At 40.3% G+C, this 25,755-nt stretch overlaps 2 protein-coding genes across 3 annotated transcripts; one reads left to right on the forward strand and one right to left on the reverse strand.

Annotated features, from left to right (window-relative positions):
- Positions 1-5,703: 5,703 nt before the first annotated feature.
- On the reverse strand, positions 5,704-15,290 carry ccdc3a (coiled-coil domain containing 3a). The gene is made up of 3 exons (XM_007571653.2): positions 13,176-15,290; positions 12,905-13,082; positions 5,704-6,183 (listed from the first exon to the last, which is right to left on the reverse strand). Exons 1-3 carry the CDS (start codon positions 13,583-13,585, stop codon positions 5,878-5,880), a joined length of 894 nt encoding a protein of 297 aa, XP_007571715.1. The 5' UTR covers positions 13,586-15,290; the 3' UTR covers positions 5,704-5,877.
- A 631-nt stretch (positions 15,291-15,921) lies between these two features.
- On the forward strand, positions 15,922-25,198 carry optn (optineurin). 2 transcript variants are annotated; one of them, XM_016681539.1, is made up of 13 exons: positions 15,922-16,009; positions 19,514-19,642; positions 19,727-19,914; positions 20,030-20,173; positions 20,435-20,619; positions 21,217-21,307; positions 21,394-21,509; positions 21,615-21,764; positions 22,275-22,359; positions 22,437-22,595; positions 23,187-23,329; positions 23,467-23,549; positions 23,653-25,198. In XM_016681539.1, the coding sequence occupies exons 2-13, from the start codon at positions 19,522-19,524 to the stop codon at positions 23,760-23,762; spliced, it is 1,575 nt and encodes a 524-aa protein (XP_016537025.1). In that variant the 5' UTR covers positions 15,922-16,009; positions 19,514-19,521; the 3' UTR covers positions 23,763-25,198. The 2 variants fall into 2 exon arrangements, with proteins under 2 accessions (XP_016537025.1, XP_007571716.1); XM_007571654.2 differs by lacking the exon at positions 15,922-16,009 and adding an exon at positions 16,058-16,210.
- Positions 25,199-25,755: the final 557 nt, after the last annotated feature.

Below are 25,755 nucleotides of genomic sequence, written 5' to 3' on the forward strand. Positions count from 1 at the left end.
CATTCGAGTATCTTCAGATATACTTTAGTCCTCTCCATCCTTGAACAGTGGCTGACTGTTGACACAAAAATCTGCCAAATAAAACCTAACAGGACGAAAAAGAAAAGTCAGTAGTGTATTACTCAATAACCTATAGGAAGCCCCATTGGGTCAGGACTATCTGCCCAAAGAAGAAGAAAAACTGAACAACAAATAAACACCAAATTCCCCTTACAATCAGACAGTAGTACGACCCACTCAGTGGTTCTGCTTTTTCAGGAGTTGATGCAGTTTGGACGCTTTTCTCTGACTGATGTGTCACTAAACTAGAACTCAAGGTAACTGAAAACCCCAACAAAGACAAATGAATCTTTTCATTTCTCAGTCTACAACAGACTAATAAATAAAGGTAACATGATGTGTGAACTCCAAATAGTCCAGTAATAAACAGTCAGGCTAATAAAACACTCATTTTACGTTGTGGTTTTTATAGTACACAGAAATCTGAAATGTCCAGTCATATCAATGTATGTAAAAAATAAAAAAATTAAAAAGTAAGCATTACGATTCAGTCTGAAAGACAATGTTGAACTTTTCTCATACTTCATCATTTTTGCTACTTTTTCTTGATTTGTCTCTAAAAAACTTGAAATGACACGTTGACGTTTCTAACTTGACAATGTGGAAAAACTCAAGGAGAACTCACGTTCTCCTTGTGACACATGGGAGGTTTCAACATGGCTGAATTTAGGGCTTTAGCATTAGCTTTCAGGAAATACCATGCCGGTGTAGCTCTTTAGCATACGAGACTGACATTCATTCGTCGGTCTCGTACGTTGGTTCTCACCACTTCTCCATTTGTATGATTAGAAGTGGTGAGCATCCAGACCAACATTTACTCTTGATGTGCTGCATAGCAGATGTTTGAAAGTCAAAAGACAGATGTTACAAACACTTAAGGCACACGTTACCTTCACCACCCCTTGGTAGAAAAAGGCTTTTAGGGTTGAAAGAGTTCAGAACATGCCGCAGGCAGATGTTGCTAGCTTATAAAAATGGGCGTTTGGCTTAGGGTGAGAATCTATAGGTATTCATTGTTCTCCCTGAAATGTTCCTGGCAGTTTCACAGCTTCTCACCAAAGGAACTGATTTATTTATTTATTTATTTATTTTTTTGCTAATAGTGAAAACATTATGGTTAGATGATAATGCTAAGTCCTCAGGTGGCTAGCGGTTAGCATTTGGTGCTTAAACTTTTACTTAATGCTAACTTTTTTCTTTATCATCACAATTTCAAGAAAATTAGTCAAATAAAATAATATTTTTTTAAACTGCCTAAAATCACCTTTCTCTTGCACATAATGTGAGTGGAATTAAAGTGGCAGTGTCCCAGAAAATCAATTTAAATTACTGCCACAGATTCTGAAATGAATTATTTCAGCAGTGATTAGGGTAGACAAAATAATAATAATAATAATATTCAAGTATGTGTAAAATGCATCATTCAACAAAACTCCTTGAGCAAAATAGGTATTTGGTGACTAAATAGTGTTTGGTTAAAATATTTGATGTACTGTTTTATTTAGAAAACAATACATCAGACAAATAAAATTTTGAAAAAAAAAAAAAAATTAAAAATAAAAAACAGGGAAAAAAACTAGTATTTTTTGATTAATATAATAAAATGAATTAAAATTCTTAAATTAGGGCACATGAAATTTCCATATCTCACTTTTCACAACATAAAGCATCTAGAAGCTACACCAGGTGATGTACGTTGAGTTTGAACAGAGCAAAGTATTGGCAAGATGTGATCTATAATTGATCATAGTCACAGCAGGCCTGGATCATTTTCTTGAGTGGTATCAAAGCAAAGGGGGCTGTTCACAGCTACGCAACATGAGAGGCACCATACTGCTAGGATTTTTTACTTTAATTCAGCAGAAATAACAGATAGTGTGGTTGGAGTTGACTGTATCTGGCTGAGCGGTCTGCCTGAAGGCCTGGCTTCGTTCATCCCAGATATGCTCCTTCGTTAGCCGGCCGGTCTGGCTTCCCACAGGTCCAGTCTCTACACCTCTGCCGCTTCCTCTGACTCGGCTGGAGATTATTCTCCCTGTTATCTCATCTCAAAAACAGAGGAATGAAAACACACACACACAAACACACACACACACACACACACACACACACATTCACATTACAAAGCTCAGGGATTAAAAGCAGAGAAAAAGGAGAGGACTAAATCAAAGTCTCTCTATGCCTTTTCTGCCTAAGTAAATAGAAAACGTCCTACACGAGGGAACAGAAGTAAATATTTGTTAAATCCTGTTCCAGCAGATGTGCTTGTCGGGCTGATGTCAGGCTCACAGCTCTAATTGCTTGGAAGTGCTGGAAGCCACTGATTGCTGTACTTGCTAAACAGATTTTTCTCTCTTTCCTCATCTTTAATTCAGCAGTTCAGCCACTTTCGTCCCACTTATCTGTAACTTGTCCTCTTCAATTTCAGCCTTCCCGTCGCTAAAGACCCTGCTCACATTTTCTATCGTTCTTCGCAAAGTAACACATATACTGCAGCTCCTAAAAGACTAATTACAAGCCGATATCTGAAGCGGCGAGATAACACACATGCCTCACAGCAGTCAAAACGTGTTTTGGAGTTTTTGCTGTGTTCAGAGATCAACCGTGTCAGCAGGACTGGCATACCAGAGTGTCTCTTCTCATCATTTTAGGGGACAAACAAATGGTATGTTCCCCCTAGGGAACTGCTTTCGATCCCCTCACTGAGGCTGGAAGCTACTGGGGAATTATTATCTTTTGTAGGAATGTGACCTTTACTTTAAATCAGATTTTTGAGCCATTTTCATTTAAAATTCCACAAGATGAAAGCGTTTTTCCACCTACATTCTCTTTCTTTTGAAAGATTTGAATGTGTTGTTGGGTTAGATGACCATTATCACACTTAAAATTGACTTTCAGTCTAAAGCTAAAGACGGTCCACACTTTTAGGAAGCAGGGTTCTGTAGCACAGTCATAAGTAGCAGCTTTGGTCAGTGATTTTGAATAACCGGGTGCAAACAATTCTCGTCTTTTGTGGATTTTTTCTAACCCACGTACGCTGATAGTTATGGATCCGATCTCAAATAAATACAGACACCAAAACTAACAGGTTGATCCACTACTCTCCTAATGGGCTAATAGCGGAGCAAAGTTTCAGTTTAGCGTTTATGCTAACTTTGAAAACACTTTAACCCCCTAAATAATTTTTTTTAGATAAATTCTAAAGCACTAATTTTCTTGGCGGTTTTATAATCTTTCAGTTGAATGAAGACATCTGTGTTAAAGTTATGAATCCTTCCAGTAGTTAGCCTTTTTAATCATGTTCTTATGTTGAAGGGAGTGAAGACTGTTTACATAGCAGTTTGGTTCCGCTTGTCAATTTCTATCTTTATTTTTGAGCATGATATGTTAACTGAAACAAAAAATCTGTATTTTCTCTTCTTTTTTATGCACTTCTTGTTACTGTGCACTATTTTATTTTTATATTTGTATCATGTTCGAATAAAATTTCATTTCATTTCATTTTTTAAAAATCTTTATTGCACAAATGGCAAATATACGACAAATGAACAAATAAGGTAAACAGAAGGACAAAACACTTCTACGAAAAAACATGCAAAAATTCACACATATGAAATGTTTTGAGACCTTCACGTTCTCCTTGAGACACATGGGAGGTTTCAACATGGCTGAATTTAGGGCTTTAGCATTAGCTGTCAGGAAATACCATGTTGGTGTAGCTCTTTAGCATTAGCGGAACTAATGTTTATGATCAATACTGACTTAGTGTATGTTTTCTATGACAATTAAATTTTTCTTTCAGAATTCATTAAAAATGTGTTTTACAGGGCTAAAACATTCGGCTTTTGTTGCTTTAAAAAAAAAAACATCTACATGCTAAATCCGTTTACATTTGCATCACACTATTAACTCCTCTGGCTGAAGAGTGTTGCTGTATGACAATCTTTTAACATACTTACAGCTCACTTTCCTGAATGACATCATCAGTTGTTGGCCAGCTCTGCTAATCCACCTCACTTGCTTTTGCTGTATCCTCTTTAAATCTCTAATTTGGGTCACGCCGTCCAAAATATTAGCGATGCATCCATGAAATAGCTAAAAAGCACAAAACATTTTGTACAAAATGAAAAAAAGTGTTTTGATGGGCCAGTCTCCTCCAGTCTGCCTCCCGCTGAGCTTCAGTGAATTGTTTTCATTTCATTATGAAAGATCTTGAGACACGATGAGCACCAGCTCCTTCCACTGCTTTCCCATCTAAATCAGAGGAATGTCTCAGAGACACCATGCTGTTCAGAAAACCACGGCCCACATAAAAACATTCCAGTCACTTGATGGACCAGACACAAACACACACACACACACACACACACACACACACACACACACACACACACACACACACACACTCATAATTTTCTATAATACAAACACATTCACATCTACACTTGCTACGGCGTCTCTGATCAGCCTCTCTTTAAACCTACTGTGTTTGTGCCTCATTAGTTTTTCCACATTCCATTGACGCAGATTTGGGTAATATTTAAAATATTATATTTAAACATGTTCAAAGCAGTTTTCATCTGTATGAAATTGTCTGTTTTTTTCCACGTTTACGTGGCATTTATATCTGGTAGTTTAGCTGAAAACAAGTAAGTACAAAAGTTGACATGATGTTAAATAGGCAGTATTGTGTTAAAAAAGCATCTTTTTTATTAGCTTTTTATCGTGTTCTAAAATTATACCACCATCAAAAACATACCTGGAGTGTTGCCTTGATTCGTTTGAGAACTCCTTCAATCTCCCATGGCAACAATTCAAACAAGTCCATAAATTTTAAATTCATTTTTCATTTTTAAAGCAAGTGCTTACTTTATAGAACAACTTTTTCTGTAAGTACCACAAAACATATGAGACAATTTATCAAGTCATTTTAAAACAGAGTAAACCTGCTAGCGTTAGCCTAGATCTTTAGCAAACTCCTGCAATGAAAACATCAACAACAGGAGCAAGATGTGAGTTCACTGAAGACTGTAGCTGCATGTGTCGGGTCAACACGTCCTTAGAAATAACTACATGATGTTAGGATACATGTTTCAGGTGACATGTTGTCAGAACTTAGCTTTGTGCTCTGAGTAGCATGTCAGCTAATGCTACGTTCTGTTTACATCAAAACATGGAGCTGGGTTTGACGTCACACTGGAAACAGTCGTGTTCCAGTTGAGAAGTCAGGATTTCAATGTGCTTACTGTTGTCGACATGAGAAACGGCCATTTTGAAACGAGAAGCCGGGACTTAAAGGTCCTGTCTGGGGGTAGTTGGCACTTCTCCCACATTCCGAGTGGGAAGTCTGAATTCAGGAAGCGTTTCAGTTGATTTATCCGACTTGGGAAGTTGTAATTTCTAACTATAAATGGAGCGCAACATAATTTACTGTCCACCATCTTGGAAGACAAAGAGAACAAAGAAATACCCCAATGCAATGCAATTAGCAATCAGAGACAAAGAGATGAAAAGAAGCATTTTTATGTTTGTGAGTCATGATCATAACCAAAGGAATTATCAAGAATTGTTGTTGGGCGTCATCAGGTGGTACAGTCTCTATGATCAAAGATGAGAAGCTGCGAAAATAAACTTTGACTAGCATTGAGTCGTGAAGTTTTAAATTTATTTACAAGAAATTTATCTGGATGAATACTTTAACATTTGGTGTATTCATTCATAAAAGGTATTTGTCCCTTGCAGAAAGACTGTCCCGCAGTCTCTCCATCTCCACAGCCAATTTTAGGTCCATTTAGAAGATAATAATAAAAAAAAAAATCAAAGCTGCATCCTCTCCCGTATCGCTGTACCTGTGAAGGCCCCCAGTGACGGCTCCTCCTGCGTCACTGCGTTGAGGTGATGCCCCACCTGCCTCTCCGCTGCCCTCAGTTTCTCCTGCAGCTCCCGTGCCTCCTGCTCTGCCTTGCGTGCGGCCTTGCGGGCGTTTCTCAGGGAGCGCTTCACCTTGCCAACACGCTCCTTCAGCTGCCGGTTCCTCCTCTCGGCTGCGGCCAGGCGCTCCTGCAGCTTCCGGCCCCGCTCCTCCTCCTCGAACAGAGCCAGCTGCACCGAGGAGCACAGCAGCTGGAGCAAGAAGAGAGGAAAACAGAGTGGAAAAACCAAACCACTGTAGCTAACAGCTGTCACAACATCAGGTTCTGCTATGTGAGGGGGTAAAAAAATAGGAACTTAGGGTCCTATTATTTATCTACACATACAACCTGTTCCCAATTCTACTCTATAAAAAATACTTAGAGAGTTCATATTATATCTGGTTGTTAGTCTAACAACCACATACTTTCCTAGGATGTCCTAGATTTTTATCTCAGTGGGTGACACCCCACAGCCTGCCTTTACCCTGGTTGACGACCTCTTTAGACTCTTCAAAACCTACTTCAAAAGGGTAACAGCAGGTTCAACCAATGAGACATGATGCACAATACAGAGCTCACACAAATGGAACAAAATTTTAACAATATATTTGGGGAGCAATAAGTACCAACCACATTCCTCTCTTTACACCCCCTGCCTAGACTTAAGATCTACAATGAAGATGTAATCAGCCTCCTTCAGCATCAGAAGACCAAGAAAGCTCCTTAGTCTAAATCCATCACCATCCTCAACAACAACATGTCTGCTGTGGATCACTGCTGGTTCCTATGAACAACCCTTTCTTGTGACCTCTGATGGTCCTTGCATACAGATTATGTTCAGAAGAAGCAACTGGACTTCCTGCAACAACTTAGGGCAGGGATCCTCAAATCCAGACCTTGAGGGCCGGTGTCCTGCTGATTCCTCTGCTTCAACATGCCTGCGTCAAATAATCAGGTCATTAGCAGGACTCTGAACAACTTGACGGCACCAAGGAGGTAACTCAGCCAGTTGATTGAGGCGTGTTGAAAAAGGGACACACTTAAAAGTTGCAGAACGCCCTGGAGGCCTGGATTTGAGGGACCTCTGACTTAAGAAGTACAAACTGTCACAGGAGCTGCTGGTCATCTTCCACACTGTGTGATTTGGCTCATCCACAAAACAAGACAAGTCCAGGTTACAACGGACAATCAGGTCTGCAGAGAAGCTCATCAGGGCTGACTTTCCCTCCATTCAAGACTTGTAAAGATCTAAGGTAAGGAGAAGGGAAGCTAACATGTCTGCAGACCCCACATATCCTGGACACAAACTGTGTAGACTTTTACTTTCAGTTCGGTCTGGTGAAAACCAGCTCCTTGTTCTAAGTTTTGCTCCGTTTGAAGGGTCTGGACTCTCGACCGTTGAGAAACGATTGCTTGCTGGAAGCATGGCCTCTGTTGAAGTTTCAAATGATTGGATCTGATCGTGCCCCATCACTAATGTTTGGTCATGATGTATGTAAAGAGCCAGCTTGATGACTCCTACTGGAAATTGTGTACGCTACAAACAACCATCCCCCACTGCAACAAGAGAAGCCTTGAGCTAGACGACATCTTTGTCAGTAATAAAATGTCTTAGACATTCCCCTCGCTCCGACTTTAACTGCTCATTATTTGGAAGGATTGTCAACATACACTGAATGGCTTCATTCACTTCCTCTGCGGCCATTGCCAAACTACAACCATAGGCAAAATTTAATTCTAAAATGGAGTATTGAGCATAAATGAGTTGGAAGGCAACAGCGAAGTTGGTGACGAAGCACTTTTTGGAAAAACCGAACTGCCGCAGTCTGGCTGAACATCAACACCATGAATATCTATTTTCCCTTTTGTGTTTATTTATATTTCAAATATCTCCAACAGGACCAAAGTACAATCCAAGTCAAATTCTTTGTTTGTGTGAACAAACTTGGCGAATAAAGCTGATTCTGATTCTTAATAGAGTAAGGGTTTCTTAGAATTGGCTTATCTGTGATCACTTGTTCTGAACTTACACTAGTCACTCGGTGGTCACTGCCTGTGTGTGAACCAATGAAAACCAAACAACTTTTGGTTTTGTGATAATATTTTGTAAGCTTCGTGGAATTCCATGTGAACTTTGTTTTCATTATTATAATCTTCTTGGATCCGAGAACAGAGCCCTGTAGAATCTTCAAGGTCTTCTACTATCAGTAGGTCTGTTGCAATTAGCAACATGCCTGAAACAACACACACACACACACACACACACACACACACACACACACATACACACACACACAGACACACGCTATTGTATCACATTCTCATGACTTGACGTGTGCAGATGCAGATGCTGGTCTTCCAGCCGTGGTCTTAACATGTGGCCAATTAGATTGCATGCCTAAGTCCAGCCTACTGTCTGGTGAGTACGTGCACAAGAAGATAAATGTGTAATGTACTCTGATTACTTTGCTCTTTCTGTTGTGTTCACATTCCCTAAAGGGCGCAGTGGTGTCGAACATTACGTGTGGGTCAAAAATAAATTAGACATTGACTTTGTCTGATGTATTAGAAAAAGCCAATGTCTTGTGAAAACTGACTCCAGCTCTTTATCTTGGGCTGTTAACAACAGAACCGGGTGGCAGAAGAGGCTAACATGTTTCACAAATCATAAAGAATCTGTATCAACGGTAGAATATTCCAGTCCAGGTTTGACGGAGCCATGTACCCGACTAATCCTAAAGTGATCCTGGCACAAGAAAAGAATTGAAAATGTGGGACGAGTTTTCAGAAATCTTAAACTCTCAATCAGTGTGGAAATAATCCAGTTCAACTTTGACCCCTCTACAGTCATGTAAACAAATTATATACATCCTAAAAGGGATTGAATATTTTTCTGATATACCTGAATAGATGGTATTTCTACATCAGCAGCTGTGTTTCCATTACAAATGTGTGCAAAACTTTGATGTTTCACTAATGTCAAAAAGTGCATCGTTTCCATTAAACAAGAAATCACACATGAATAAGCTAAGTCATTAAAAAACATGCAGCGGCAATATCCTGCCACTACTTCCTGTTGTCTTCATTGTCTTTTCCTGGTGTGATGCGACAAATGTGTTTCCATAGCAGTTTTGTGAAATTCAAAAATTTTCATATGGCTGAAAAGGGAAAAAAAAAAACTGAAAACAAAAATCTATTTCAGAAGGGCACTTTGTTGGTCCAAAAGTCAAAGGGCAGGTATTTTGGCATCTATAGCATCTATCTGTTCATGCACCTGGTTGTTCTAAAATTGAACACATGCACAATGTTTATGTGCACACGTGATTTTAAAACTGAGGTACATGCTGAGCTGGGATCTGCTCATATCAAGGCGCTCAGTGTGATATTGTCAGAACACACACACACGCACACACACCATCTGTGAAAACATCCGGGTGTTACCCTCCTGCTGCTGGGTATCATCTGGATAAACACTCTTTAGAGAACATGTAAAGACATACTTCAGCACTATTTATCTTCAGGTTCATGTAAATTTACCCAAATTAATTTAAGAAAACAAAAAAAACTAGTGTTTTAAATTGCTTGCTATGGCCTAAAATCAGGACCCAACCCAAGTTTTTAAATGTTTTCATCAATTTGTTGTTAAGAGTCACATTAACTACCACTTTACTACTCAAACTGGGTATTTCAATCAGTTAGACAGCTGTAATAAATCATAAATTGGCCTAAAAGAATTTAACAACTGTTAGCTGTTTGGCTAACCTGGACGATTTGAGCTGTGGAACCAAACAGAGAACGTGGAAACTGGAAAAAGGGAAGACGTTCACATCAGAAGATGTTGCCCCATGTCTGTTGACAGACGGCAACATTTATTTAAAAATGAAGAGGAAAATATAGTGACTGGTAAAACGTTGGGTGACGTAACAAAAGAAAGATAAATCATTACCAAACTTTTCTATCGAGGGTTTAAAGGTACACATGTCTAAAACCAAGACAGATTAGTCACATTTATAAGTCACTTCCAGAATATTTAATTGTCCAAAAATCCTCCCAACTGCCAGTACCATATTGGTATTAAAAAATACAACTTAGAAATTTTTCCAGATTACCCAAAGGTGAGGTATACCCTCTGCTAATCTAACATCAGGTTGCTGCAGTAACCAGTTCAGAGGGGCTATCATTCAGAACTGTCCATTTCAAGCACAACTCAATCGCTAAGCTTCATCAAAAAAACAAAAAAAACTACTTTCAATCATATCACGACAATGACCCAAAACTAAAACGAATTAATCTCATGGAAAAATTATGCAAACGCTCTGTCTGCGCCGATGAAGATTCCCTCACGTTGTGATGCCAGGTGCCTGAAACTGAAAGTGAAACTGACACCATGACCTAATTTCTGATTAACTCGGCTAACAGTCATCGGACTAGTTGGGGGGTAGAGACGCAGGAATGGAATTCCATTCCCAGACTGTTAACTGATTCTTAAATATGAACAAAAAGTGAATACTTACAGGAAAAACAACAATTAATTCCACACTATTGATCCCAATGTGCACACACTAATCAACCAGGATTACATTAAATGGTTACTGGCTTGTATTTGTGTAGCGCTTTTTCTAGCATAGGTGACTCCAGCTGGTCACACATTCACACCCTGGTGGTGGTAAACATTGTGACAGCAGCTTAAATGTCTGCTATAATATCATCAACAAAGACTGCATGATGTTTTCCGTCGGTCCTGATGACCTGCGCACCACCAAATCAGTAAGCAAGATGCTTGGTGACGTGTTCCTTTATTCTGCTCTGAAGAAGGTCATAGGTCAGGGGTTAGAGGCTGTGCTCATTCTGAGGATGAGCCTTCACATGTAGAGACCATAACCCAAAGGCAAGGCAAGACCAAACAGCTGTTCTGCTTTGGGGATGAGGAGGAGAGGCAGGCGAAAGAAGAGGTTTGTTTAGTTCTATTCTTGGTAAAACAGTTCAAGATTTCAAGATCTCACACTTATTCTTCAACTGTGGTTTAAATTCCCCTAATATTAGAGCAGGGAAGGGGTTTGCTAGTGGTTTCAGGTGCGTGGGAACTAGATGGACAGAGGAGGCTTCCTCCGCAACACTTTCCTGCCAAGCCTTTAATTAACTTTTGCTCAAAGCCTCGTCTTATCATTAGCAGTCAGAGCCGCTTTTTCATGTTTTGTTTTTTTTTCTCTCTCTCTATTTTACAGCCGTGGTAACAGCAGCACAGCGTTAAACTGCATAAATATTCCTTTAAAAGAGTGTTAATAGTTTATTGTCAGGGAAAACTCAGGCTCTAACAGCCATGTTCGCGCCTTTAAGACTTGTCAGACTCACATTAACATTTTATGAGAATGCTCAGAGGGCTGCCTGTTTCTCTCAGTAGTGAAACAATGAAGTTTACAAAGTAACACGCACTGTGTATGTGCATGTGTGTGTGTGTATGTGCGTGTGTGTGTGTGTGTGTGTGTGTGTGTGTTTGGGTTGGGAGATGAAGAACGATAAGAAAGAACAAAGAGGGATGAGTGGGAAGAAAGATCCAGACCAGCAGGGAGGCATTTCTGCTCTGCTTCTGTACTCCTTTCCTTCATTACCCCAACACACACACACACACACACACATAGACCAAATAATCAAAATGAGAAGAACTTTTCTGTGGCATCAGCTGTGAAGACACTAAAGTGTGTGTGGACGGGAGTTCATTGGACACACTTGTTGTGTCCAATGAACAAGTGCTGAACACTTGTTGTTCAGCAGACGACCACACCACCAGGGTTGGAATAGTTTTAGGTTTTTCATTCTATTTTATGTGTTTTTTTTTGTTTGTTTGTCTAATTCATCCATCCATTTTCTGAACACCCTTGTCCCTCGGTGGGGTCGGGAGGGGTGCTGGTGCCTATCTCCAGCTAACGTTCCGGGTGAGAGGTGGGGTACACCCTGGACAGGTCGCCAGTCTGTTGCAGGGCAACACAGACACACAACCATGCGCACACACACACCTAGGGGCAATTTTAGACAGACCAATTAACCTAACACTCATGTTTTTTGGACTGTGGGAGGAAACCGGAGTACCCGGAGAAAACCCACGCATGCACAGGGAGAACATGCAAACTCCATGCAGAAAGACCGGGGCCGGGAATCGAACCCAGAACCTTCTTGCTGCACGGCAACAGCTCTACCAACTGCGCCACTGTGCAGCCCTTGTCTAATTCAGTTAGTTCTATTTAGTTTTTAGCGTTTATTTTCTAGTTTTTATTAGTTATTAGTTAAATGTTGTTTGGTTTCAGTTTAGTTTAGTTACAGAAGCAGTTTTAGTTTTTTCATACTTTGGTTAATTCTTAGACACAGAAGAATTCAAAAACAAAGGGTGTTATATCTCTAATTTAAGTATGTTTTAGTTTTAGTTTTTATTGTTGTTAGTTTATAAATGACTGAATGGCTTGGCACCAAAACTCATTAAAGATCTGCTGGTGTTGCATCAAACTTCCAGACCTCTCAGGTCTTCTGGTTCTGGTTCTACTCTGCATCTCCAGAACCAAACGCAACGAAACAGCATTCAGCTTCTATGCTCCACAAATCTGGAACAAACTTCTAGAAAACTGCAAAACATCTGAAACACTGACTTCCTTTAAATCCAGACTTAAAACACGCCCGTTTACAGCTTCCTTTTATTCTTAATAACTTGACCAATATATCTGATGTACATTTGCTTGATGATTTTGATGATGGCATTTGACAAAATATAATGTTTATTACTTATTTTTAGGATTTGTTTCTATAACTGGTTGCACATGGTTGCTGAAATGTGCTGCACAAATCAACTTGACTTCTTACTTCCCCACCATATGTATCAAAACACATAAAAAGTCCAGTGTTGCTATAGGTAAGTGTGGCTCTCCAGACACACAGCCTCTTACCCTGCTGTCCTCCTGGGTCTCCCACTCTGGGCTGAAGGTGTGGAACGGTTGGCTCCCTTGACTGCAGTTGGAAAACTGGAAAAGGCTGGAGAAGGTGCGTCTGTTCTCCACCGTGTCAGGGAAGACTGCATCCTGGAAGTTCACACCATGAGGCAGGATGCTGTAGTTCTCATCCATCCTTAGGAGGAGGCAGACAGGACAAGAGCGAGAGGACATTCAGAATCCCGTGGCTCTGATCGGAGACGAGACTTAAATCATAGTAGCACCGCACCTGAGGAAGAAGAAGTAGGAGTAATTTTCCATCACGGTGTGGGACTGGCAGGACAGGTACCCCAGCCCGGTCAGGTTGAGCCTTGATCCGGACGGTACCTCCAGCATGCTGCCCCAGGCCTGGTCGCACAGCAGCTCCACCTCCGCCGAGTACAGCAGCCCTTCCTCCGCGCTCAGGTAGTCGTAGCCGAAGGGCAGCGAGTTGTGCGCGTTGCCCGCACCGAAGCCCGGCGGCTCCCGGTGGATCGCCAGGACCCGAGCATACACGATGATCTCCGCCAGCTCCGCCCGGCAGCCCTCGCTCAGCGGCCGCCACTCGGAGGGCAACTGGCAGCCGTGCGTAAAAGTGTCCAAAGTATCCAACTGCGCAAAAACGCACAGCGTCGCAAGGAGTAAATTCGAGAAGATCATTCCGAAAACTCTCAAAATTCTACTGCTGGTGTTTTGGAGAGGTTTTGCTCGTTTTATACTATTTTTAAACTGTTATTTTCCCGAAACTGATTCTATACCACAGGTATGTAAAGTATGCGCACAGATTTATCTACGGTTTGATTTGGTTTGGTTTTGCTATGACCTGAGCGCTGGAGGATGCTGTCCGAAGTCATCTAAAACAAGGTACCTACAAGGCTTTGAAACGGCCAGCGCTCTGACATTAACACACCTTTCAGTGTCGGAAACTTCAGGCAGTCTGTGCTGCATTCACTGACTGATGGACACTTCAGGTATTTGGGATTCCCATCTGCTTTGGTGGACAGGTAAAACGGAAAACATACATTTTATCGCAACAAACTATTATTACCATTAACGTTATTTCATATTATTAGTACTACTAGTACAATGCCTACAGTTTTTTTCTGTTTGTTTCTGTAAATATTATTTAAAGTGCTGATATTTAATGTAGGAATTATGGAAATACTATATTATACTAAGAAGAAGTAAACTTTAATGTAGATGGCAAAATTAAAGTTGCCATCATATTTTCTGCTTAAATTACAACAACTATGGAAATCATATGTACAAGAAATTCGGTAGCAACAGTAATGGTTTCTTGGTACGCTCCAAGATACTCATTCCGTGAGTTATTTTACAACCCTAGCAATTAGTGTGGGGTTACAACAGTCTTACAAAAATACAAATAAATATTGTGAACGTAGATACTGACGCGTGAACAGTTCCTGACTGAATCTATCTGCAAGTGTTTACTAAATTTATACATTTATATATTCAGTGTATACACTGAAGAACACGATTCAGCTGAGTTCAAAACCTGAACAGTGCTGCCATCTAGCGGACATTTGTGTGAGACGTGAAGGTTAGGATTTAAATGAATCAGAATCACCTACGTTCAGTTGCCTTTTCATAGCAAGAAAACCGGCTTATCCAGGGCTTGTTTTTACTGATGACAAGTCTGTTACGTCACTGGAGGAATTTTTTCCCAGCTCTTGGGCCACAAGTAAACTGCTTTTACTCATGGCACGCTTGAGGTCATGATCCAGCACTGGATTTAATTAAGCTCACACTTTGATCAGGCCAATCCAAAACAGTCTATTTTTTTTTTTCTTGTTGAGTGAATCAGAGGTCTGTCAAGCCACAGAATAATTTCCCCTGGGGCCTCTGGGACAATTAGATGCCTTTTCGGCAAAAGTAAAGCGTCCGTGTTCTCTTTGGTCAGCTGTCTTTGACTTTTGAAAAGTCCCATGGATGCCATTTTGCCCAATATTTCTTTACTATGGAACTTTTCTGGGAAAGAATGAATGCCTTTATTTCTTCAACATAGAACATTTAAAACCACACATTAAAATCTGAATATTTTTCCATAAAATCCCTGGTGCTTTGAGCGTTAAGTTAAAGTTATGATACTTCCCAGATATTCACCTACCAGGTTCTCAGCCATTCAGGACTTAGGAAAACCAGAAAAGGGTCTCAACAGTTTTTTACTGAGAAAAACACTTTGTTGTACATTAACACTAGTCATTTTTGTTCCTGCAACTTGAACAAATTAAAAACTTTTTCAACCATGTTAAAATTCATTGTAACTTTCCTTGTTTATCGTCCCCCCAATAATGAGATGGGATTTACTCTCTTGGGCCCGTCTTTTAGCTTATCACACCCATATTGATGTGTCAAACTACAGACAGGAAAGACGTGATCTGGACTGATCTATATTAAACAGATATTCTTTAAAAAACATTTTGAGATCTATTAATTTACACCTTTATTTATGTACACAAAAAACAGCATTATGTACTTTTGCATTCCAAAAGTACATAAGTACAAGTTATACCTGGCATATAGACTAGCCAGATATAACTTGAATACCCAACTTTGAACATTTATTGTTTAAAACAGGACATTATATTATTTTTATCAATCGATTTTTGATTAAGGGAAACCCCCAAGATGTCTCTGGGTGAGTTAAAGGTGACAAATGTCGGGATTTCCCGTTATCAGCTGATGTCTTGCCACGTGACCTTCACGTTAGAGTTTCGCTGATATATATAGCATGTTGATGGACGTTCACCAGACGCTCAGTCGCTGTGGGAGGCGCTGTTCACTGTCAGATCTACGCTCTGGTCTTTAACGCCATGTAGAGGAAACGGAAACCTCTGTGAAAAACCCAAGTCACCGTTCTTTGAAGTTGGCAGTGTTCACAATGATCTAAACAGGAAGTGAAGCTGCACAATTTCACAACAAATGCTAACAATTTTTTTTTCTTTACGGATTAGCAAAGGTTCCAGGTTGGGGGAATCGAACCCAGGACGGTCCTCTGAATAATGGGGGCTCGCTCTACCTCTACAGCACGCAGCACCCAGCACCCCAAGTATTAGCATTCCTGTGAATGTGAATTTGGTATTTTATTTTGAAAGTCTCAAACGGAAACCACTATAGTTTTGTCGCTCAGGAAGGAACTTTACGATTTCACCAACCAGCCTCGGCAACAGAGGCTTGGTTGACTCATTTCGGCCCTTTTCTGAGTCTCTCCGTGTTGTCAGAACGAATAGTTGTGTTGAGATTCGGTTCGACAGCTGGAAGCAGGTGAGTTAAACCCTTTAAACTTGTTTAGCTTTGTTGTGACGCAGTTTGGCTTTACTCAAACCACACCGCGTGTTTCACTTAGAGCTAACTTTTTTTTTTGGTGTTTAACTGAAAGTTGCAAACATGTTAGGCTGACCTAATTAAAGTGAAAGTAACATATCGTTTCCCAGTGAAATAAAATCAGAAAATTATGGCATTTATTTATTTTATCGCCGCAGAGGGTTTTTGTATGGCTACAATTTAAATACTGCTCGTTTTAAGTAGCTTCATCCAGTTGGTGTTTTTACTGCGGCGTCATAAGGAAGTTATGCATATACACTGATTGTTTACAGTGACATAATTGGTTGAATACTCTGTTGGGACGCGTTTGCTTATTTATTGTTCATTTTTGTCAAGCCAGTTGACGATTATGCCAGCTCTTGCTTCTGTTATTGTAAGAAATGTGTCTCGATCAGCTGATTAGGTCATCTGAGCTGAGTCATTTAATCAGGGCGATGATGTTTTACATTATTCACTTACAAAACGCCATTGTAAACTTGTTAAACGCCAACATTTATAGGTAGAACAAATCTTGAAAACGTGTAAGAAAAATAACCTCGAGTGCTTAAACAGGCACATGTTTCGTGCATCATCAATAGCACCGTCATTATACCAAAAGTCTTACTTTGCACTCATGATGTGACATATTTTGTACAATTCAATTAAAAAGCAAATAAATCGGCTAGAGGAAAAAAGGTTTTGGAAAATAATAAGCTGCAGCTTGATTATGTAAGTGTTCACACGCTTAAACCGCATTCAGTCTTGTTAGGTTGCTACCTGCCTTAAATTAGAGAGAATCATATTCATCGTAGTTAAAGTTGAGCTGTTCCATCAGGATTAAAAAAAATAAAAAATAAAAAAATTGGCCATTTGCATCAAGATGCCCAAAGAAGTGACAAAGGATCAACATTCTGTCATTCTACAAAGGTATCAAGCAGGAGAAGGGTAGACGTTTTTTAAACAAAACAACCACACCTGGCTGGGATACTTCAGAACTTTGTGTAAATGTGTATGTTGCTCTGATGAAACCAAATTTAAACTTGTGCCCACAAAGAAATCATCAAAAGAAAACCATACCCATGGTGAAACATGGTGGTGGCAGCATCATGCTCTGATGGTACTTTTCTTCAAATGGAATTAACCTTTTTGTTAGCATGGATGTTATTAATAGCTCCAAATATGATGCGGGTTTTAACCCAAATGCTTCAGGTGTGTACTAAAAAGCATAGATCTTAAGGCATCCCATAATCGTTGCAAGTTCTGAAATGAGTTCAAATTTAAATCTGGCAAAAAAATATTGGGGAATATATGAAGAAAACTGTGGAAAATAATGTAGTCAAACCATTTATTTTTCTTTTTGGTTGAGGAGCCATGTGGAAAATTTACTTTTAGAATAATCTGCCCCCAAGTGGTAGTGGATGGGACTGCATTCCAGTTTGGAGATAGCACAAATTTTAAAGGACGTTTAGATTTTATTTTACCCTGATTTAGTGTTTAAAGGTTGTGTGTGTTAAAAATGATCAGCACCAGCAGCAGATGGCTCTCTTAGCATTTTCTTTAAGGCTAGCTTATCTGTGTACAGCTAACGCTATTTAGAGCAAAGCCAAAAACAAAGTGGATTTCTGCTGTATTCCAACACTTAACATCTTAAAAAAGCAAAACCAAACCAAGTTTATTTCAACTCTGTGTTTGCTTAAGCCTGTGTGAAATTCAAAATAAGAAAAAAATACGGGGAAGATAACATTAAGCTGTTTATTATATCTGAGTGTTTGGGGGAACTTTTGAGCTTTGTCTAGTAAACTGGTAGGTGTGTCTCAGGCAGAACATTTTTGGGATACGTAGGACACCGTACTGGCGTGCTGCAGATTTGTATCACTATAATCATGGGTGTTGTGACGTCTGACATTTTCATATTTACGCTGTACTTTAAATGTGGTAGATAAGAATTTTCCAGATACAATAAATGACAGCTACTTCTGGTTACTTCTGAGTACTTTTCTTTTTTTTTTTTTTTTTCTAGAAGCAATTATATTATGGGTTTTTTTTCCACATGTTTTTTTTTTCCTATTACTATTATCAAACAGGCTGCTGCTGAATTAACATTACTATCTGAACCATTCATTCAAAACTAAATATTGAAATTTATTATTATTTTTCATTGACAGTATTGAAAAGCTGTCTTTTTTTCATTATGAATAACTTCAAATGTTAGGTCTAATTTTGTCGCCTGTTACTTTAAGATGATGTAAGGTTCTTCAACATCGTAACTTTGAGCAAAAATGCCACAATGGCTTCACAATATTGAGGTATTTACAAAAACATGATTTTGTTATATAGTACAGAATAGCAGCCTTTGTTTATTATTACTGCTGATAAAATGATATAAAACTAAGATTATTACAGTTATAATAAAGTTAATGTTATTTAGTTGGACTCTGTTTTTGTCTTTGTCCACTCCCAAAAAAACACACTGGCAACTAGCTAAAGAGCAGCATCATGTGTGGGAGGCGACCAGGAAGCTGTGGTTTCTTTATTTTATATATATGTTTTTCAAACATATTAATGTTTGAAAAACATTAATATGTTTGGTTCCTTTGGTACAGAGGAACCAGTTGATTGCTGGTTCCTCTGTACCAGTAATCAACACAGTTTATTATTGGTTAAAACAAATTCCATGTTTTCTTAGAATAGCACCGCTAATGTTAGCAACATGTTGCGGTAGCTCTGTCAAGCTAGTTCTGATTTGTACTTTTTGTAGAATTTTATTAATATTTTTTTGGTTTTTATTCCTTTAATGTTTGGACAATTATTCCCTCTACTTCTAGATCCTGTTTTTTGTTTGTTTATTTGTTTGTTTGTTTGTCTTTTCACTTTTGGACAGCTATGATGAGTAACCACAGCAACAAAGTATTATTTTTACAACTGAGAGTAGCTGATTAACATCTAAAAACACCTCAAATTAATTCTGCATTTGCTGTCTGGATGTTTAGCTTTTACCAAAATAAATAAAGGTTTTTTCAACTAAGTTTAATAGATTATATATTTTTTTCCCAATTCAGAAGTCTTTATAAGAATTTCTAAGTAAAAACATCTCAGTCATTTTTTAATGCATTAAAAACCCAGAACTCGTCTCCATTGGAATAATATATGACAAGCTAACGTTTAACTTTTATTTTAATTGAAAGTATACATCATCTTTTTTAGATTTATTGAGATGTTTGGTGTTGAAGTGACGTAACGTTGCTAATCTCTGGCTCCTCCCAGTTGGCAGCATGGCGTCAGGAGGCCCCATGGTGAACGGAGACGTCCCCCGCCCTCCGGGTCAGCTGGGCACGCTGGAGGAGACGGTGCAGCAGATGAACATCCTGATCCAGGAGAACCGCGACCTGAAAGGTGAGAGATTTAAAACGGCTTCACTGAAACTGAAACACAGCCACACGATGGCTGAGATTTCGCGCTTCACATTCCGTCCACCAGAGGCGCTGCGTCAGACCAACCTGACCATGAAGGAGCGCTTCGAGGGCCTGACGGTGTGGAAGGAGAAGCAGCGGCAGGAGAAGGACTTCCTGGAGAAGCGTCTGGAGGAGGCCCGGCGCTGCATAGAGACGCTGACCGTCCAGAACCAGGAGCTCAGCAAGAGGCCGGAGGCAGGGGGCGGAGCTCAGGTCAGGACCACACCCACTTGTTTCATCCTTCTGCCGGCTGTCTCCCAGCCGAAGCCGCAGTCAGACCGTATCGGGGGTCATGTTGTTGACGTGTGTCACGGTGTGGTCCAATCAGAGCGCGGAGGTCGACGCCCTGCGCGCCCAGGTGGCCCGTCTGCAGGCGGAGAAGAACGACCTGGTGGCCCTGAACTCTGAGCTGCAGCTGAAGGCCGAGCAGGGAGCCGAGGAGGACTCCTTCATCGAGATCATCAGGGTGTCGGTGAGGAGACACACACACACACACCCCAACACACACACAGTGACATACCCAGTCACTCACACAACAGGAACTGATTTATTACTAATGATTCCTGCACAGTTTCATCCATCCAACCATAAATTTAGAAGTTTTCTACTTGGACTTTAAAAACGGACTAATAGAACTGAGGAGCCAGGAAAATTGTGTTGGGGGGAAAAAGTGCTATTACGACCTGAAGAACTGTGTGGGAAAATCCTGATGTGTCACCGTGTCCCGGCTCAGGATGCAGGTGTGGAAGACGTGAACCAAACGTGCGGTTCGGAGCGCATCAGGCGCCCCGACCTCAGCATGACCACGTCGCGGCAGGAGAACGAGGAGGCCACGGTGAGCCGGTTGCTGCAGTCGCTGAGGAACGAGACGCAGAGATGTGAGCAGCTGCAGAGCGAGCTGCAGGTCTGCACTGCCAGGTACAGAACCATGTGGACCGATAATTAGATCACGATATAACGGTACTATTTTGATGGTGATAAAGATTATGATGAGAAATATATATTATTACTTATTTTTCTGGTGATAGTTTTGCATGATTTTCTAGAACAAACTTGGAAATTTCCGAGTTTGAAAAGTCACATTTTTTCCATGTTTGAAAGTCTAAAACTTTTCAAAAGTCCAATATTTTCTAGAAAGTTTCTCAAATTAATCTCATAATTGTTTGTGTAAATTTACTCCTCTTTTTTGTGCCTACAGTGGAAATAAGCTTCTTCTTCGTACCATTTACTTAACACAAATTTGATTTATTTCACTAAGTTGAGCACAGCAATTGTATTTAATCATAATTTATAATTTGCTGATATTTGTTGATGATCGCAAATATAGCCTTTCCAGTCATACAGTCGATTTTGTTTTAGGTTTAACATCAGTAATTCAAATTAATCATGACAATGATGAATTAAAAGATTAAATTTTTTCCGATAAGTGATAATGTGATGAGAAACCTTTAAAGGACTTAACACAAAACATCGTCACGTTTCTTTTGCTACAGAATGTCTGATTTTATCCAACAGAATCCAGGATCTGGAGAAGAACTATAAAGTGGAGAAAACCATGAAGACCACCCAGACGGAGGTGAAGGAAGACCCTGCCAAGGAGGAGAAGGTATGTGTGTGTGTGTGTGTGTGTGTGTGTGTTTATTCATTTCCTCCAGCAGCAGCAGGTTGTGTTTTAACTGTCCTCTGCTTTAGGCGGCGTCTGAGGTGGAGAACCTCAAGTCTCAGGTGAGGACGCTGTTCCGGGACCTGCAGCAGGCGCAGAGCAAGCTGGACGAAGCCGAAGGCATGAAGAAGAACCTGCAGGACAGGTTAGCCTGCTATGCTAACTCTGTGTGCATCACAACTAGGAAACAGACACACAAACAACAGAAAGATGACCACTTTGTGTGTGTGTGTGTGTGTGTGTGTGTCAGGTGTCGGGAGGTGGAGCAGGACGTGGCCACGCTGAAGGCCCAGCTGCTGGAGAAGCAGGCGGTGCAGGCGGAGAACGAGCGGCTGAAGCTGCAGCTGGGCAGCCTGCAGGCGCAGGGCCAGCTGGAGCAGAAGAAGGCCGACGACGACAGGTTGGTGCAGACCAGCCGCACACAAACGGGCCGTTGCTATGGCCCGTTTGTGTGCGGGCATGCTGTGGGGATGCTTTCAGTCCAGCTGGAGAGAGTCGATGGAGGTCCAGACTGACTTGCAAGACTGACGATAAATACACAACTAAGAGTGGCAGTGGTTAGATTGGCCTAGTTAATGTTCAAATCTAAGTCCTAATGAAAATCTGCAGCAAAACTTGAAAATGGATGTTCACGAGTTAAACAGCCAATCTGATCGAGCCTGAGCTGATTTACAGAGAAGTATTTCTAAAAAACATATAACTTCTAAAAGCAGGTAGCAGAAATAGAGGGAGCTGAATTGAGTATTTCAGATATTTAAAACAAAAAAGTAATCATTAATTATCAATAATTATCAATATGGACTGATATAAAATGCTTATATTGTGAGACGTTTTTCAACCCCAACATGAAGTTGTTTGTAAAACGTTCTGGACTCATCCAGATGGTCCTGCTCCTTCCTCTTCCTCACAGGAACAACCTGGCTCAGCTGAAGGACGCGTACACCAAGCTGTTTGAGGACTACAACGAGCTCAAAGAGGAGAAGAAGAGAAAGGAGGTGTGTTTTCAGAGGGTCACTCTGGTGTTTTCTGGTTTTCCTCTGACTAAATGCCAACATGCTGCGCTGCCCTGCAGTCCCACATGGTGGAGAGGAACCTGGTGGAGGACCTGCAGCAGCGGCTCACCGCTGCAGAGGAGGCGCTGGCCGTCAAGCAGAACAAGATCGACGACATGAAGCAGGAGATGTTCCAGAAGGAGAAGGAGCTGGAGACCATCTCTGTGTTCCAGGCTCAGGTTGGTGCATGTGGTTAGAAAACAAAATGAACCCAGGAAAACAGCGATGTGAACGTACCAGCTACCATGCTGATTGGACGAATCCATAGACCAAAGACGATAGGCCACGCCCTTCACCAGCTGTTTATTGTCATTTGTTTTGGCCTGTGAGTTAATCTCTTCTTTGCAGTAATAAAAAGAAAATAATAATTAAAAACGCTGTTTTTAATGGCGCAAGCAAACTTTTACATTTCCAAGTGTAGCAGCAATTTTTTTTTACTCCAACCTGGAACAGAAAACCAGTAGGTCCAAAAAATAGATTTATTTAAATAATAACCGCCATGGTGGAGAGTGACAAACAGAGGCTGGTTTTTCCCAGTTTAATCCACTGCCTGCTTTGCAGACTAGAGGATGACACACCAAATACAAAACGAAACAGAAACTAAAATGAAGAGGGGGATGATTAGTAACTATCGAGCAAATTATTCCCCAGTCCCAGACTGTCTTCCTTCTAGTTGGAAAGCCTGTTGAGAATAAAGTGACTGGATGACCTGAGTTTGTAGTTTTTTTCTAAAGCCTGTTTGACGGTTTCGGTTCTGTCCCGGCCCACAGGCCGAGGTGTACTCCTCGGACTTCTACGCGGAGCGAGCGGCCAGGGAGAAGCTGCACGAGGAGAAGGAGCGCCTGGCTGCGCAGCTGGAGTTCATTAAGAAGCAGAACACGCAGCTGCAGCAGGACATGGACTCACTGGGCCGGTACGCAACGCTCACACAGGAGACGCCCTGCTTTCAACTCACCCAGCAAAAACAATGGACTTTGTCTCCCTCTTGTGGTCACTTTAATCCCAACGACCTCCAGCGGATGTATCTGATCCTCTCTTACTGTCCTCCAGGCGTTCTCTGAATGAAATGCAGCGCAGACACGGATCCAGTGTATCCGGCTCGCATGGGCCTGATGCAAGTCTTGTAGGAAGAGGTAAGCTGAGTTTAGTTCTGCTGATAAAGCCACACATTTTCCTTTGACATAGCTAACAGAGTAAAATCCCTGAGAGCGTTTTTAACGTGTGAGTGTGATTCAGGTACTGACTGGAACCAGGGCAACATTCCTGAACACGCCTGCCCCAAATGCAACGAGATCCTTCCAGACCTGGACTCCCTGCAGATCCACATCATGGACTGCATCAACTAGACCTTCCTCACCTAACCAGGAGCACCTTTACCCAAGTCTTCCTCTGCTCTCGCCCATACTGTACCTCCCTGTGTCCTGTAGGATCCAAAGATCTCATAGTTTCTGGATGGAAGTCTAAAGAGGCTTCATCAATCCAGGCCCGCTGTAGTTTGGGGGTTGAAAAAGTGCGTACCAGCCAATCCCAACAGTTGGCTTTTGATAAATCCAGCTGGAAATAAACCCTCTTTTTTATATTATTATTGTTATTTTTTGTTTTAGTTTGTTCACTTTGTAAAAAAAAAAGTAATCTTTCTCAGAATGTATAGATTTTAGGGCAACATTATCACAACTTGGCGCCATTGAAAAAGGCAGGTGAAAAAACCATCAATTTGCCACGTAAATAAAATCACCATAAATGTTGTAAAATGTCTCATCATAGCAGGACACGAGTAGGAAGCATATATGTCACATTTAGGAAATGTAAAGTGAGCTCCTGTTCGTTCTACAGCCAACTGAAACCTGAGAGAGCAGCAGAAGAGTCTCCACAGTGCAGAACAGCATGAGCCAAAAACACTAGCGTGGATTTTTTTTTTCTTGTATGTTTGTAGTAAACCAAGCAAACCGAAGGTTTACATCGCCACACATGCCAGTTTCCATCTTATGGCACAATATTTAATATTGACGATAGCCGTCAGAAATCCCCTTTTAAAAGTCAAACGTTTGGTTTTCACGTTGCTCCACATCCTGTCTCAAAATTACCCTGTAGAAATCTTTCATGCTATTTTGTTATTGTTTGGTTTTTTTTTTTGACACGTTTTGTCTTGGCATTTCAGGCATTCCATATATTGAAGCTGGTTATGCTAGGACAGTCTTTTAAATCTAAAAAAAAAAATATTAATCTACTAATTTAATATAGATGTCACCTTAAATCTTTTCCCATCTTTTGGTCCCTTTTTTTTTTTTTTTTTTACCATAGTTGTGGTTTGTAAATACTGGCCTGGGTTGGTACAGGAGCCTGGCTTTGCATGAAAACATTCTACCACTCCTAGTTGTGCAATTAAATAAGGTTCAGTTAAAGAATATAAGAAAATGTTTTGGGGTTTGTGATCTCTGCGCGATCTGAGCTGAAAAGTGAGAAAAAATGTAAATCTGCATGGCGGACATGTCCTACCATGGTACCAAGTGTGCATCTTCTAAATGCTTTGAGATTTTATGGAGTCTCTGATCATCATTTAAGCTCCTGATTGGATTTTCTGTCAGTCTGGAGAGGATGGGTAATATGAAGGCACATATTTTCTTTCTATTAAGCAGAAGAAATTCTGTAATTAGAACATAATATATTTGATCGGTTTATGAATATCCAGGAAACTCTGTCAGTTCTGTATACCTTGTAAGTTTTAAAGGTTTGGAATTCTATGGGAAAAAAAATCTAATAAAATGAGAGAATTTCTGTCTGAGTTTTACCTTTTCATGATTTACAGTTAACAATTAGCTTTTCTTTAGATATAGATTTTTTTTATTGTTTAGTTTTTCTTTTATTTTGAAGCCAAAGGTTTAGATAGGTAGTCATGGAGATAGCTTTATAATAAATGGGGTTTTGCCATATATCAAAAATATATTGTAATAATGGGAGTCAGTAGGAGAAAAGTTTTGGGCAAAGATTACATGTGAAGATACAATAGAGGGGACAGATACATTTTTAAATTAAAAAATAATACAATGGAAATAAACATCTTGAGAATAAAATAAGAGGTTTGTAAAATGTACATATTTAGACAAAAATTATTAGGCTTTAAAATGAAATGAGAATACACATTGGTGAATGCGCAAATTAAATCAGATCCCTGTAGTACTTCATAAGCTGTTATGGCCACTCTTGCATCACAAAAGGTCCAGAAAACAAAAATGCCAGAGTAATTTATTAGCAATTATTTTTAGCACAAAAATGTTTCACATCCACCCTTTAAAAATTAACTTAAATATTGTCCCATTTAAAATGTACTTTTTGTTAAGC

The sequence above is a fragment of the Poecilia formosa genome, unplaced genomic scaffold, assembly GCF_000485575.1.
Source record: "Poecilia formosa unplaced genomic scaffold, Poecilia_formosa-5.1.2 Scaffold284, whole genome shotgun sequence".
In the NCBI taxonomy this organism is placed as follows: Eukaryota; Metazoa; Chordata; class Actinopteri; order Cyprinodontiformes; family Poeciliidae; genus Poecilia; species Poecilia formosa.

Bases quoted from the DNA above. Each gene is read 5' to 3' on its own strand.
- ccdc3a (XM_007571653.2), bottom strand. From the start codon at position 13,585: ATGATCTTCTCGAATTTACTCCTTGCGACGCTGTGCGTTTTTGCGCAG. The intron at 13,083-13,175 runs GTGCGGTGCTAC...CCTCCTCCTAAG, and splicing joins TCCTACTTCTTCTTCCTCAG to GATGGATGAGAACTACAGCA. The intron at 6,184-12,904 runs GTAAGAGGCTGT...TTCTTGCTCCAG, and splicing joins AGACCCAGGAGGACAGCAGG to CTGCTGTGCTCCTCGGTGCA.
- optn (XM_016681539.1), top strand. From the start codon at position 19,522: ATGGCGTCAGGAGGCCCCATGGTGAACGGAGACGTCCCCCGCCCTCCG. The intron at 20,620-21,216 runs GTACAGAACCAT...TTTATCCAACAG, and splicing joins CTGCAGGTCTGCACTGCCAG to AATCCAGGATCTGGAGAAGA. The intron at 22,596-23,186 runs GTTGGTGCATGT...CCCGGCCCACAG, and splicing joins TCTCTGTGTTCCAGGCTCAG to GCCGAGGTGTACTCCTCGGA.